The sequence below is a fragment of the Schistocerca serialis genome, chromosome 1, assembly GCF_023864345.2.
Source record: "Schistocerca serialis cubense isolate TAMUIC-IGC-003099 chromosome 1, iqSchSeri2.2, whole genome shotgun sequence".
Classification (NCBI taxonomy): Eukaryota; Metazoa; Arthropoda; class Insecta; order Orthoptera; family Acrididae; genus Schistocerca; species Schistocerca serialis.
In genome coordinates this window covers 908,397,750-908,411,808 of record NC_064638.1, presented here as the reverse complement: position 1 = coordinate 908,411,808, position 14,059 = coordinate 908,397,750, and the positions used below count along the sequence as shown (strand labels likewise).

Sequence of the window (14,059 nt, the reverse complement as noted above, 5' to 3'; positions counted from 1 at the left end):
GAAATTTTTCAAACAGATCCTTTATTGTATCGCTTTTCGGTCCTTTGGTTACATTAAACCTCCGTTGAAAACTTCGTCTTGTTGCAACAACACTGTGTTCTAGGCGGTGGAATTCCAACACCAGAAAAATCCTCTGTTCTAAGGAATAAACCATGTTGTCTACAGCACACTTGCACGTTGTGAACAGCACACGCTTACAGCAGAAAGACGACGTACAGAATGGCGCACCCACAGACTGCGTTGTCTTCTATATCTTTCACATCACTTGCAGCGCCATCTGTTGTTGAAAATTGTAACTACTGTAATTTCGAAAGTTTCTCCGCCTGAAAATGTACTGTTGTCCCAAGCATATTGCAACAAACGGTGTATTTCTATCGCTGGTCGTTTAGTTTTTATTGCCGTTTCAAATATACCGGTCATTTTTGAAACACCCTGTAGGACAAGGACGAGGCTGAACTTAAAGAATTGCAAGATAGCGGAGCTATTGCGCCCATGCAAGCTAGTCAATGGGCAAGTACACCGGTTTTGCTCCCCAAACCTTCAGATCGTTTTCGCCTCTGTGTTGAGTTTAAGTCTTCAGTCAACCCACAAACTGTGATTGATGCTTATCCATTGCCACACTCAGAGGATCTCCTGGATAGATTAGGCGCCGGTTGCTACTTTTCAAAAACTGATTTACGCGATGCGTATCTTCAAATACCACTTGATGAAGAATCTCAAAAAATGTGTGTCGTAAATAATTATTTGGACTTTTTTAAAATATTTGCGCTTGCCTTTTGGCAGTGCTTCCGCACTCGCCATTTTATAATGGTATTTGGAACAGCTGACTGCACAAGTGCCAAACTGTTCTATTTGGACGATATTGTCGTAGCAGGTCGTACACTTTTAGAACATATTGCAAATTTACATTCTTTGTTTCGTGTGTTGTCTGATGCTGAACTAAAGTGTAGACTGGACAAGTAAGATTTCTTTAATCAAGAGTTGCAGTATCTTGGTCATGTCATAAACAGTCAGTGTACACCATCTTCGGTCGCATTTGTTAGTCATACGTGATTTGCCAATTCCTTGCAATGTCATAGAATTGCTGTCAGTTTTAGGGAAAATAAACCATCATATTCGGTTCATACCGAATGCTGAACAAATCGCGGTTCCATTGCATGGATTGTGTCGAAAGAATGTCTCCTTTGTTTGGACAGATGAGTGCCAAGTAGCCTTTCAAAATCTTAAAGATGCATTGCTTATTGTTAGTGATCGATGCTTAATTCACTTTGATTCTGACAAAGCAGTTGTATTGCAAGTTGACGCTTCCTCTTACGGAATCGGTGCAGTGCTTTCGCACAGAATTGGTGCTAAAGACAGACCTATTGCTTTCGCATCAAAAGTGCTGTCCAAAGTTCAGTGTAACTATTCACAAATTGAGAAAGAGATTTTGACTATTGTGTATGGAGTCACCAAATTCTACCACTATTTGTATGGCAGAAAATTCTGCTTGGTAACGGATCACAAGCCTTTGCAGTCCTTGTTTCATCCGGCGAAACCGGTTCCTGTGCGAACTGCCCAAAAATTGCAAAGATAGGCTTTATTGTTGTCTCAATACCAGTATGAGATTGTGTATTGTCCGACGGCTCAACATGGTAATGCGGACGCACTTTCACGTCTTCCGGTTGACCCCGATACAGACTTTGACGCATCTTGTTGTCACATCGATTCTCAGGATTCTGAATTGCTTCAATCCTTTCCGCTGAACTATAGGAAAATTGCACAGGCCATGGAAGCTGATTCAGAGTTGAACATTTTGCTAACATAATTCGCACATCTTGGCCTCGGTCATTACATAGCATAAACAACTCTGTAGTGCGCCGATACTTTACACGTCGGCATAGCCTCGCTACACAGATCGGTGTGATTCTTGTTCAGAATGACAGTGGACAGTCACGTGTGTTGATCCCTAAAGCTTTGCAAAAAGAAGTGTTGCAGTTACTTCACCAAGGACACTGGGGGGTTTGTTCGTACAAAACAGTTAGTGCATCGACACTGTACTTCACAGGGTATGGACGCCCAAATAGAATGGATGATGTCATAGTGTCACGCGGATGATGAAAATCAGCCCGCTTCGCCACAAAAATTCTCTGCTTGGCCTAAGTCGCAGGTACCAAGGCAACGTGTGTACACAGACTTTGCAGGACCTTTTTGGAACAATCGTTCGTCGATTGTGGTTGATTCGTATAGCAAGCTTCCTTCTGCTGTGACATTGAAATCGACAGCGTCACATAGCACAATTCAGGTGTTGTCCTCTATTTTTTGCTTCAGAGACTTACCTGAAGTCATAGTGTCGGACAATACGCCTCGGATCTCGTCAAATTAATCTGAAACATTCTGTCAACGCAATGGCATACGGCATCTAACTAATGCTCCATTCCATCCACAGCCAAACTTCGCACCGCACACACCAGGGATCAAGCATTGCAACTGTTTCTCGCCTCCTACCGTTCGCACCAACGAGACGGACCATCGCCGACGGAATTGCTTCGCAGCCGCCACCGTCGGACACTGCTCCATCTGCTCCACCCACCTCAGCATCTGCCGCCGAAGGAAGGCCGCAAGTATCACTTCACGTCGCATGACATTGTCTTTTACAGGGTTTTTAATGGCAGCAGACTGTGGGCGCGAGGAGAGATTGTCCATCAACTTGGCGCTTGCTTGTATCTTGTTTCAGGTCCAGATAGCTTGCAGCACCGACATATCAAAATCAGCTTCATCTCTGTCACATGCATGATGCTCTTTCAGTGTCTCTTCCCCCAGATCACGGATCCTGAGGACAGCACAGCCACAGCATCTGCCAGAGGGTGTCATCACAACACTGCAGGACGACCCCAGGGAGACGGAGCCTTCACCTCCTGCGCCTTCTCTCGTCCTACCGATGGAGCTGGACCCGCCCACACCGCAGCAGTCACCGCCTTCTTCATTTGGTTCATGGCATCAGGAGGGTACGACTAAAAACTTGACGTCAATTGTAGCCACAGCTTCCGGTCCAGCACAGCACCCACATTCCTGCCTCTCTTGCCATTTTCGCACTCCCTACACGATGACGATCCGTCGCTTTGGGGACGAGGGGAGGAATGTTCTGGCGAAACGACAAGCGCCTGCACGAAGGTCAAGAACGAGGGCTGTGAGATGATGTCAGCCAATAGCATGCTGATTAGGACATCATCACAACAGGAGCGGCCTCTTCACGAAGAGAATAAGAGCGACGCACCACATAGCTTCGCCTGCACTAGAAAAGAGGATTAGAAGAGTCACACTAGAAGAGCCGCACTAGAGGAGCTCTGACTTGTGATCCATGTCAATTACTTGCATAGAAAATGTGTATTTCGAAGGACATTGATTATTTGCATGTCGCCAATTGCTTGCGACGCCACCTTGTACATATCGTCGATGAAGGAACTATACCGCGTAACTGACAAACAGCCGATTTTTCGTTTTTCAGTCAGATGATGCCGTTGACCCTACGCGCATCTGCTATTAACGCCATAATGCCGAATTTTTAATTATTTACCATGAAAAAATGGTCTAAAACAATACCGCGAATGGGACACAGCAAATAAATAGATGGTAATACCGCGGAGCTGTAGAGAATTAAATACCGTGTATCTATAATCTATGGATACTGTAAACAATACCGCGTAAATACAAAAGCGCACGCAGCCACAGCACATTGTTATTGCCGTATTAAGTATTCAACAGTACTCGAAAGTATTTCCATCCTTGTAGCTTCATTCGTCATAATGGACAGTGATATAGATGACGACACATTGTTACTGCCGTATTAAGTATTCAACAGTGCTCGCAAGTGGTTCCATGCTTGTAGCTTCATTCGTCATAATGGACAGCGATATAGATGACGAACTTTTTACCGAAGAAGAAATTGTTTCTCAACTGAAATCAGCTTATGAAAGCTGCGGTAAGAAAAATGTTTTATTATTCACATTTGAATGCTAGTAGCACCGTAAGGTGTCTTATTGTGATATAAATCGGAACGCCCCCACTTCACTCGTTCTGTGCTTTATTCATTTCTGCCAAAGGTTTCTAGACTGTCCGCTTTCTTGTAGGATCTCCCGTAAATGTAGAACAAACAACAGGCGAGAAAAGTCGTAACGCTGAAGTTACATTTACCGAAGATAAATTAATTTCGTATATGGGGTTCTCGGTTACTGTTCCTGCAACATCTAATGACAAAGGTAAATTTTATTGGGCTTATTGTTAATAATATTACTGACGCCGTCGTTCTCATAAAAATATGAATTTGAACTCATCTTTGTCTGCTAAAATTAATTTATAATTTTTTTACCTTCTAGAAACTTCAGTGGCTGTAACCAACAAAGCTCAAAATGAAACTACAGTCACAGTTTCCACTAGAGACGACAGTATTTCACACTCATTCCTATGCGATGTTGCTCATTGTTTGCCAAACACTCTAGATAAATTATCGGAAGATCACGGGAGCAATAATGATGCTGACAGTGATGTTGGCAAGAATTTTATGGTGACGTAAGCAGTTACTGGAAAAGGAAGTCTAAACCACATCCTGAAGATTGGAAGAAAATTGCCAATAAAATTATGAGAATGCGTGGACAGGCGTATATTGTATACAGAAGAAGTCGAATTGGTAAAATCACTCATGATACTCCAAGAGGGGCACGAAAATTAGGTCCAACATGTAAATCGAAGATGTGCCAGAAATCCGTTCAAAGGAAGTGTCATCAGTTTTCTATTGATGATAGGCAGGCAGTATTTAACACATTTTGGGAAACGATGTCGTGGGGTCAGAGGAAGGTTTACGTTACCAACCTTGTGGACACAATTCCAACCAAACGTCCAGGGAAGAACACCGGCGAATCCAGGAGAAAAGGGACGCTCATTTATCATTTGATAAATGAGATGGAGAAACATAAAGTATGCAAAAAGATATTTCTCAATTCTCTTGGGATTAAAGAATGGACTGTTCGATATTGGATGGGTAATTCCACACATGGGATGAGTCCTGATACAGAATCGTCACGACCTCGAATCAAACAGACGAAGAAGAAAGATGAGAGAACCTTCATGAAAGAATTCCTGGAGTCTCTTCCGAAACTTCCGTCGCATTACTGCAGGAAATCCTCATCGAAGTTGTACCTTAAGCCTGTTCTGCAATCGAAACAACTGTGTAGACTCTATATGGAAAAATGTCATGCGGAGAAGGTTTCACCATTAAGTCTGGCTACCCTTCACTTGATTTTGGAAGATGGTGATATTAGCTTGTTTTCCCCCAAGAGAGACCAGTGCGACTTGTGTTATAGTTGCAGGCTTGGTAAGTTGAGTGAAGACATGTGGAAGCAACACACAGAACGGAAAGAGCAGGCAAGGATGCAAAAAGATACTGACAAGAAAAATCCCCAGCAGAAGCTCTGCTCAGTGTACACCATGGACTTACAGGCCGTGAAAGTAGCCCCATTTTTAAGTGCAAGTGCAGTTTATTATAAAACAAAGTTGGCTGTTTATAACTGTACAATGTATAATTTACAAAGTCGTGATGCAGTATGCTACTGGTTCGATGAAACGCAAGGTGATTTGGTTGCATCATGTTTTGCCTCATGCATTGTGGACACCCTGTCCAGAACGATTAAGTAAAATCCCATTCAAGTCATTCTGTATTCTGACGGCTGCACATATCAGAATAGAAATGTGATATTATCAAATGCTCTTTTAAGATTAGCAGTTGGTACTGGAGTATTGGTTACACAAAAGTTTTTGGAGAAAGGCCATACGCAGATGGAATGTGACTCAGTTCACAGATCCATTGAGTACAAGCTTAAAGGGCGTGAAGTTACACTTCCTAGTCAATGCGCTATAATATCTAAAGAAGCCACATCCATACGAAGTCTATTACCTGGATTATTCCTCTTTCATCAACTACGCAGAGGAAAGTTTGTGGCTGTACGACTCAATTAGGCTGGAAGAGCTGTAAAAAATGAGCCTACAGTTACCGATCTGAGGGCGCTACAGTACCGCTAAAATGGTATTATTTTTCTTTCAACGAGGTGTGGCAAGAATTACCGAGGCGTCCGAGGAAAATTCTTGGAGATGTTTGCTTCCCAAAACTATACAAGGAAAGACTGAAAATCAAGAAATCCAAATGGGAGCATTTACAACAACTTCCTAAAGATTGTCATAGTTATTATGACAACATTCCTTATGAACGAAAATTATCGTGAAGGTAACTGTGTGACGAGTATCAGTGCTGTGTAATTCTCTGTTGCTCCTTTGAGTGACGTTTAGGATTTTTCTTGAAGAAATGTGCAGACATTATCGGAACTATGTAAACAGTATATTTATTTAAAGTTTTTCTATGAAGTCTTTCAATAAAAAATAATTAATGCTCCAAAAGGTGTTCTTACCAGCTTTCTCAGCACCAGATACCAACGTAAATGTGTCAAGTCGTGAAGGGAGACTGACAAACAAATACCCCGTTAAGTAACAGATCATGGCATAAATACCGAGTCAATTCTGCGGATGTACCGTAATTAAGTTTTCTAAAACCTATTTTTGTTGTTTCACATTTTTATTTGATCCAATGTTTCCTTGTAGTGCTACGATGCAAATTTAGCGCCGCTGTGAAATGTATTAGGCATTTTAGACAGTTTCTAGTCTCTTGTGTAAAATTCTTATTTTGCTACTTACGCGGTATTGTTCCTTCACCGACGATATGAAAGTTAAGTATTGTCAATTCAATTACTGTAATAAACTCCATTAATATGATTTGCTTGTATGTTGTCTAGCTATCCTAGAAAACAGCATCCTAGGTCCCCCCTTTAAGAGACAAGCAGGCAGGATCCCACAACTTGGTGCTGGAAAATCGGTCGCCAGTTATGTTTGTTCTGTTGGTTGATTTTGGAATAACTATGCTGGGATGCAGCCCAACAGATTAAGTTACGCTGACTTTACCTCTGATTTTCTGTGGTTGCCAGTGTACAATACATCCATTAAATCTTGATGATTAGCGTAAATGCATATATTCTAAGATGTCTTGCAATGTGGAAGAAATTATTGCCTCTTTTTATGATTACAGGTGAAAGTCATGCTTGGGAGTAAATCTTCGCATAATAAATGAAAATATTCTTGAGTTTATGATAACTCTTAATATACATATATTTTTTCATTCCTTATCACACATAACATTCACAGCACTCATTGTTGATGCAGGAGTGAAATTACACGCCCTTCTTGTGTGAGATCTAAAACGTAAGTACTTTCAAGCGAAATAGAAACAATAGAATTCTCTCCCGACATCGTTCTTTTATTACAATGAATATTAAAAGCCTATCTTTGCCGTCTTTTATGGCGATGTACCAATTTCTTATTACTAATCAGGAAAAGAAAACATTCGTATTGCGAGAAAAAATAAAAAGTTATTACCCAGCTCTCTAATACCTCTTATGTCAAAATTTCCAGGGAGAATATCTCTAGACGATGGTAAGCAAGTACAACAAATCGATGATGACTGGAGGAATCTTCCTACCCTAAAATAGCGAAAATGTTCCGAACTGTTCAGACTTACCAGAGTTTGTACTCCCATATTTATCCCTTCCATGTTCAATTGCTGACTGCGAAAGAGTTTTTAGTAAGTTGAATCGTATAAAAGTGACAAATAGAAATAGGCTCGTTACTTCTTCAGTGAATAGATGTTTGCTTGCCAGCCAGTGTGTGATGAGCAGTGGATCATGCAAAAAAAAAAAAATTTCCTGCTGAAAATATGTCAGTAGCATGAAGAAAAAACGGTTATATTCACAGCCCTCCACTTACAGTTTTTCTGTTCCTGAGCATCCAGACGATGATGATGAAGATGCATTCCATGTTTTAGGTCTTCTTCCAACATAAGAAAATAACGAAGTAACTTTTTTAGATCATCTTCTGAACCATATCGAATTTTTATAAATTGTTTCCTAATAAAAAAGAATTAAAAATCACTGTATTAAAATTGGAGAAGTTAACGTGTAATAATCGGACATACCAATTTTGATATTGTACCTGCATAAAGCCCAGGTCGAAGCTGGCCACGAGTTCTTCCCAACAATCATACTAGCGCGCTCTTAACTGAGTTACTCTTGACGATAAGCACGTTAAGTGAGAAAAAATGTGGAAAGAAATTGAAACTACGTTTTAAGTTTGTTGGAAGTCGCTAAGTGGTTTCATTATAAAACACTAGATGATTTGCGCTCCATTTTCAGCAGAAGCGCGTTTTTGATGCGTCTCATTATTTCTGACATAATATCTCCTGAACTAGTTGCTGTGCAGTGATATTATGTTGCAGGTGCATTCAGTGATATATGTAGATACTATATGCACATTGTGTTGCGAATGGCATTAGTAGTAACGAGGTGATAAATTAAAACGTCACGTACGATGTTGAAGTTTTACTATAAGCCAGTGTAAGCAGAAGATAGTATTTGACAGGTCCAAGTGTCTGTCACGTCATACCCTCCCTGAAATATGTGCCGTACAGTGATATAATGTTGTTGGTGCATTTAGTGATATATGCAGATACTGTCTCCAAAATGTGTTGCGAAATAGCATTAGTAGTAAAGAAGTAAAAAATTAAAACGTCTTGTCAGATGCTGAAGTTGGAGCACATGAACAGCGAAAATGCAGTAAACGATAAACTTTTTGCCTTCCACCATATTGTGAGGGCTGTCAGCGAGAAAGGGTTTTTTAAAGGTTTCAAGTTATATGCGAGTTTGTTGGAAGTCGCTAAGTGTTATCATTTTTGAGTAATGGCTGAATGAAATTGGAGTATTTGAGCGCCATCAGCTTCAAGATACATACTTATTTTCTAATTGTAACACTTGTCGTGTTAAACTCAACTTACGGTAGCATGTCAAATTTTTAGATTCGGTCAATAATTACGCGAAATACTGAAAATATTTTTTTTGTTGCTCCTGGAAGCCGTTAGATAGGCTACATGAACAAAACATTTCAGGACGTACACTCAAAAACGGATTTTATATTGCAGACTGTAGATATGTACGTTCCCTTAACGAAATGTACGATAATTTCGATGCAGTTATGCGATCCAGTAATGCTGAAAGGTTGGCAACGCTGTATCCACCCACCAAGCCAAACTATACTCCATTCACCGAAACAAGAGACGAACTGTAAACACGGCAAGGCGCGTGACCATAGCGCTGCCGTCGAGGGGTGTACAAGGCAGGGGCGTAAGAAATGAAAAAAATGAAAGTCGTGTTTTTTATAATTTGGCACCTGAACATGATAAAGTGATCCGAGAACTACCTTCCCACACCTTTTTTTACGTTACTTTAAAATTTATTGTCACTGAAAAAGAGAAATATTTAAACATCAGGAAAAGTTGTTTTTTCACGTTACTCTATATTTATCACGCCATATCTCCTAAACTGTGTGTCGCACAGCAAAATAATTTTATAATTGCCTTCAGTACTATATGTTGATGACGTCTGCAAATTTTCTGCCCAATAGTGAGTAATAGTGAAGTAATAAATTAAAATCTCACGTCTGATGCAGAACTTTTACCAAATCATCATCCGAAATATAGTAAGCGACAAACTTTTCCCCCTTAAATTTTTTTGTGGGGGTGTAAGCGAGAAAAATTTCAGAAAGGTTTGAATTTAATTTTGTAGTTTGTTCGAATGCGATGGGTGCAACCGTTTGTCCTTTATGAGCGATGCATTGTGCGGTTCGCAGGCGCGGCGCTCAGTCAGTGGGGCCGTCTCAGTTGCAGGTCTGAGCTCGTTAGTGGGTGTTGTACATCGGCGATTTCAGGATATCTTAAGTTCATCTGTAAAGACGCTTGAAAGACTAGTTGTTGATTATTAGAGTAAGTATATGTGTTTGTAGTCGCGCTGAGCATTCACTGTTTACGTGCGCATCCAATAGCATCCCATGAATTCTTATTTTATATGTTCACTTATTTCATTAGCATCACATACGGCTGTCCTCATTATGTCATTCAGCGAGCGAGGTCGACGTGTCAGTTCTGAGTCCACCAAAGAAGCGAGCAAAGAAGGAATGATTTAAGTTCTTCTGAGAAGCGCATGGTGCTTAACGTGTATAAAACTGAACTGTTACATCCAGAGCAGTCGATGAGTGACATTGTTTCGAAAACAGCTGCAGCTACAGGCGTTGGACGTTCTCCAGTGTATCGTGTGGTGAGTACAAGGCCACACACTCTTTGAAGTCTCCCAAGAAAGGAAAATTACGACAGAAACTTTCTGAAAGTGTCGATGACTTCGATAGAAATGCGATACCAATGAAAGTACACAAATGTTTTTTTTCGTAACGAATTGCCTATAATTGACAAAGTGCTTACAGTCGTGAACGAAGATGCAGATCTGGGCAATTTTCGGAGAACTACATTTTATAAGTTATTGAGAGAAAAGAATTTCAAATATGTCCGGTATGGGCGCGATAACATGCTAATAAACAGGGATGACATCATTTTATGGAGGTGGCGTTATCTTCAAACCATTAAACAGTTGAGAGATGAAGGCAGACCCATTTACTATTTGGACGATACATGGGCGAACGCAGGTCACACCCAAAGTTACGTCTGGGTAGATGACACTATAAATTCCTCAAAACAAGCGTTTCTGTCCGGATTATCCACCAGAAGCAAGGCCCCATCAGGTAAAGGGAAATGTCTGATTATCGCACACATTGGCAGCAAAGAAGGGTTCGTTGAAGGATGTTTGTGGACTTTCGAATCCAAGAAAAGTGGAGATTATCATGAGATGTGCACCAAAACCTTCGAGAAGTGGTTTCAAGATGTTCTTCCTCGGCTCCAGGAAAATGCAGTTATTGTTCTTGACAACGCGCCGTACTATTCTCGGAGAAAAGAAAAAGTTCCCAATGTGAATTCCAATAAGCACGAAATATCAGAGTGGCTAAAATCTAAAAACACCGATTTCGAAGACGGTATGTTGAAGAAAGAACTTGTGGTGCCGATGAGGTCGACACCATTATCGATCTAAGTATCATCTTTGAACTAAGATAACATTATCTTTGTGCTGTTCCGCCATTCAGTTATGTGTAAGCCTTGTTTGTGTAAAGAAGTAAATAAATGAACTATTGTAAAATGGGAGTGTTGTTTGGTGAAACCGACCCGAACGTCCTCCTCACTGGTGACCCCGTGTTGTAACGTCTTCCGTTTTCGCCGTTTCACTGTGTCCGCGGCCTCTGCGTCGGTTATTTTCGCGTGTACATCAACACAACATTCGAACAATGGCTTCGGCCCAACGCCTAACGCTGGATTTTGTGATCGACATGCATCGTGTTGCAGGCGATGTACATCCACCAGGACTGAAACACGATGCCTCTCACTCGACGATTACGCCGATTTCGCTGGATGTTATCGTGCCTGCAACAATAAATGAGGTTAGGAGAGTGCATGACTCCGGCTATCAGACGCCTTTGTTCCCACCACATGTGCCCTCCCTCATCGACGGTGCAGTTACCTCTTACAGATCTCCATGCAGTGCGGGATCAATGCCGATTTCTGCAAATGTTTCGTTGGATAACCTACCACCGCCAGGAGAACGGTTTGCCACACCGCAATCCGTGCAGTACCACGCGGATTCCTGCCATTTTTTGGAACTGCTTTGTTCACAGGTCAACCTCCTCAGCATCCGACCACTCCCGCGCCTGCCTCAGTTCCGCATCAGCACATGCCTTCTTACTTCAATACCACGGCCTGCAACAGGAACAATAGCTTGTTATCTGTGCCTGACCTCCATCTCCGTCCTACTGCTACGCCTCAGCGTTTTGTGCCACGACATTCACCTTATCCGCACAATGTTTTGAGTGAAGTGGCTATGAACAGTGAGCGTTCACACATTCTGAGCGACGTTCGACACCATTTTTCTCACTGTGCTTCTGGACAGCCTGCACCTCCACAGCCTCCCTGCAACACAGGTGGCTCCGACTCTGACCGTACGTCGAGTTTTCCGCGGACTGGCAAGCGTTTTTAAACTTTGAACTTTTTCTCACCTGTAGCCCCCCCCCCCCCTCCCCCGCCGGCTCCAGTCAAGCTTCCGCTATCGTTCTCAGCACATCTCGGTGCCTCATCCACATTGGTTTTCTGCAACACGTCAATCTGAACACACCCTTAATGTGACGAACTTCCAAAACCGCAGTCGACACATTACGGTATCTCACCCGCGCCGGCCTTCCGCGTCGCGACAGATCGCGCCCAACCACAATGTGTCACCTTCACACTGCCACCCAACCAGCCGTCGTCGCCACACACCCTGGAGACACAGCAACAGCAGTTCGTTTCAGGCAGTGCCTCGATGAATTCAACTCAACCTTTTCTTCCGAACGTTCTACAACGGTTACCGACGCTGCTGCCGTTCAATCCCGACAGGGCTACAACCTGGTTCAAAATTGTGGATGAAGTGTTCGACCATTTCAAACTCGACGAATCAACCAGATTTCTGTGTCTTATCGCCCACCTGCACGACCAGGAGGACTTGATTGCTGACCTGGTCGACGCCCCAGACTCCGCTACCCGGTACACTCTAGCTAAAAAGACAGTTCTACATCGGCTTGCGCGCTCAACTGGGACAGTAATATGGCAAGTGCTCCACGTTGAGCAACTAGGCAACGACAAACCTTCACAACTCTGGAGATGGCTACGGGCCCTGGTCAACGACGATCTATTCTCTGACACACCTCTCCTCGCCATCCGTTGAGCAACTAATGACAATTGCTGACAAACTACATGATGCATCATTGCTCTATTTCGCCAGCTACTGCCTACCTGGCAAGTCTCAGGCTCTGACTCCTCGTCCAGCAGACGGACGCGGCCGGGGCCGCGCTGTACCGAGTGTTCCGGTCACTCCAGGACGCAGTAAACAAGCAGCTGCGACGTCAGCGGCTCCGCCCTCGGTCACGCCCCCTCCTGCAACCGAACCGGCTGCGGCCACCGAACCTCAACCACCGCCTCTGGCAACGAACTTTCAGCAGGAAATGCAACCGCACTACCCATCTACCTGTACTGTTACTTTCACACATGGTTTGTTGAGGCGGCACGGAACTGCGGACCACACTGCTGCCTCCCAATCGCCAATCGCAGGTAGGTCCGGGTGCTGCCTCCTGTGCACAACATGACATGCTCCATTCTGTCCGGGAACAATCGGTTAATTACGGACGATTTTATATTAAAGACATTTCGTCAGGATACTTTTTCCTACTGGACACAGGCACCGATGTTTCGCTGCTGCCTACATCATTAGTGTCGTTGAACATCTGCCCTCATCATACTTCACTGCTAGCTGTGAATTCAACTAAACTAAAATGCTCAGGTTCAACCTCCCACGTCATCTCACTCTCCGCAAACTGCTAACTCGAGTGGACTTTTTAATGTGCAATATTGAGGAACCTATACTAGGCATTGATTTCTTGCGATACCACAAACTTTCACCGGTCCTAGTGCGAAACACCGTGTTTCATCACCCATCCAAAACTCACTTCCCCTGTGCTCCGTCGAGCAAACTCCCCGTGACACGTCGGTCTGTGCTCATCTTATCCATACATGCGCGTCTCTGTCGACGACGTTACAAGAAACAACGCACAAGCGCCTTGTTGAGTTTGAAAACGTCGCTCACCTACGCAAGGAAAACTTCGAGCTTTCCCTCCGGTTCCACGAAACTCAGCTCCAGCTCTCCGATGCAGCAAAGGAATTACAGACACTGCAGCAAGGACAAAGCAAGGTCAGTAAGTGCGCCGAATCTGCTTGTAGTCCCAGCAATCGAACCTCCATGTGCTTACCTCCCACTACCCCTCGCAACTGTGCTATCAAGTCTACCATAACATGTACTGATAGTTCCACAGGACCACACCCCACCAACACGGCAGCATTTGACACTCAGCCAGACACAAGTGCACATGCGCAACGAGCATCACGTGTTCCTGAACTGACAGCTCCTACCCCTCCCCTCGTGGACAGCACCTGAAACTATGCAACTTCGGCTCCTGCGCACAGCCGTGC

General features: G+C 43.2%; 1 protein-coding gene across 1 annotated transcript; it reads left to right on the top strand.

Moving 5' to 3' along the window:
• Positions 1-3,964: 3,964 nt before the first annotated feature.
• On the top strand, positions 3,965-5,856 carry LOC126412058 (uncharacterized). Its single transcript, XM_050081443.1, has 2 exons — positions 3,965-4,238; positions 4,356-5,856. The coding sequence occupies exon 2, from the start codon at positions 4,618-4,620 to the stop codon at positions 5,668-5,670; it is 1,053 nt and encodes a 350-aa protein (XP_049937400.1). The 5' UTR covers positions 3,965-4,238; positions 4,356-4,617; the 3' UTR covers positions 5,671-5,856.
• Positions 5,857-14,059: the final 8,203 nt, after the last annotated feature.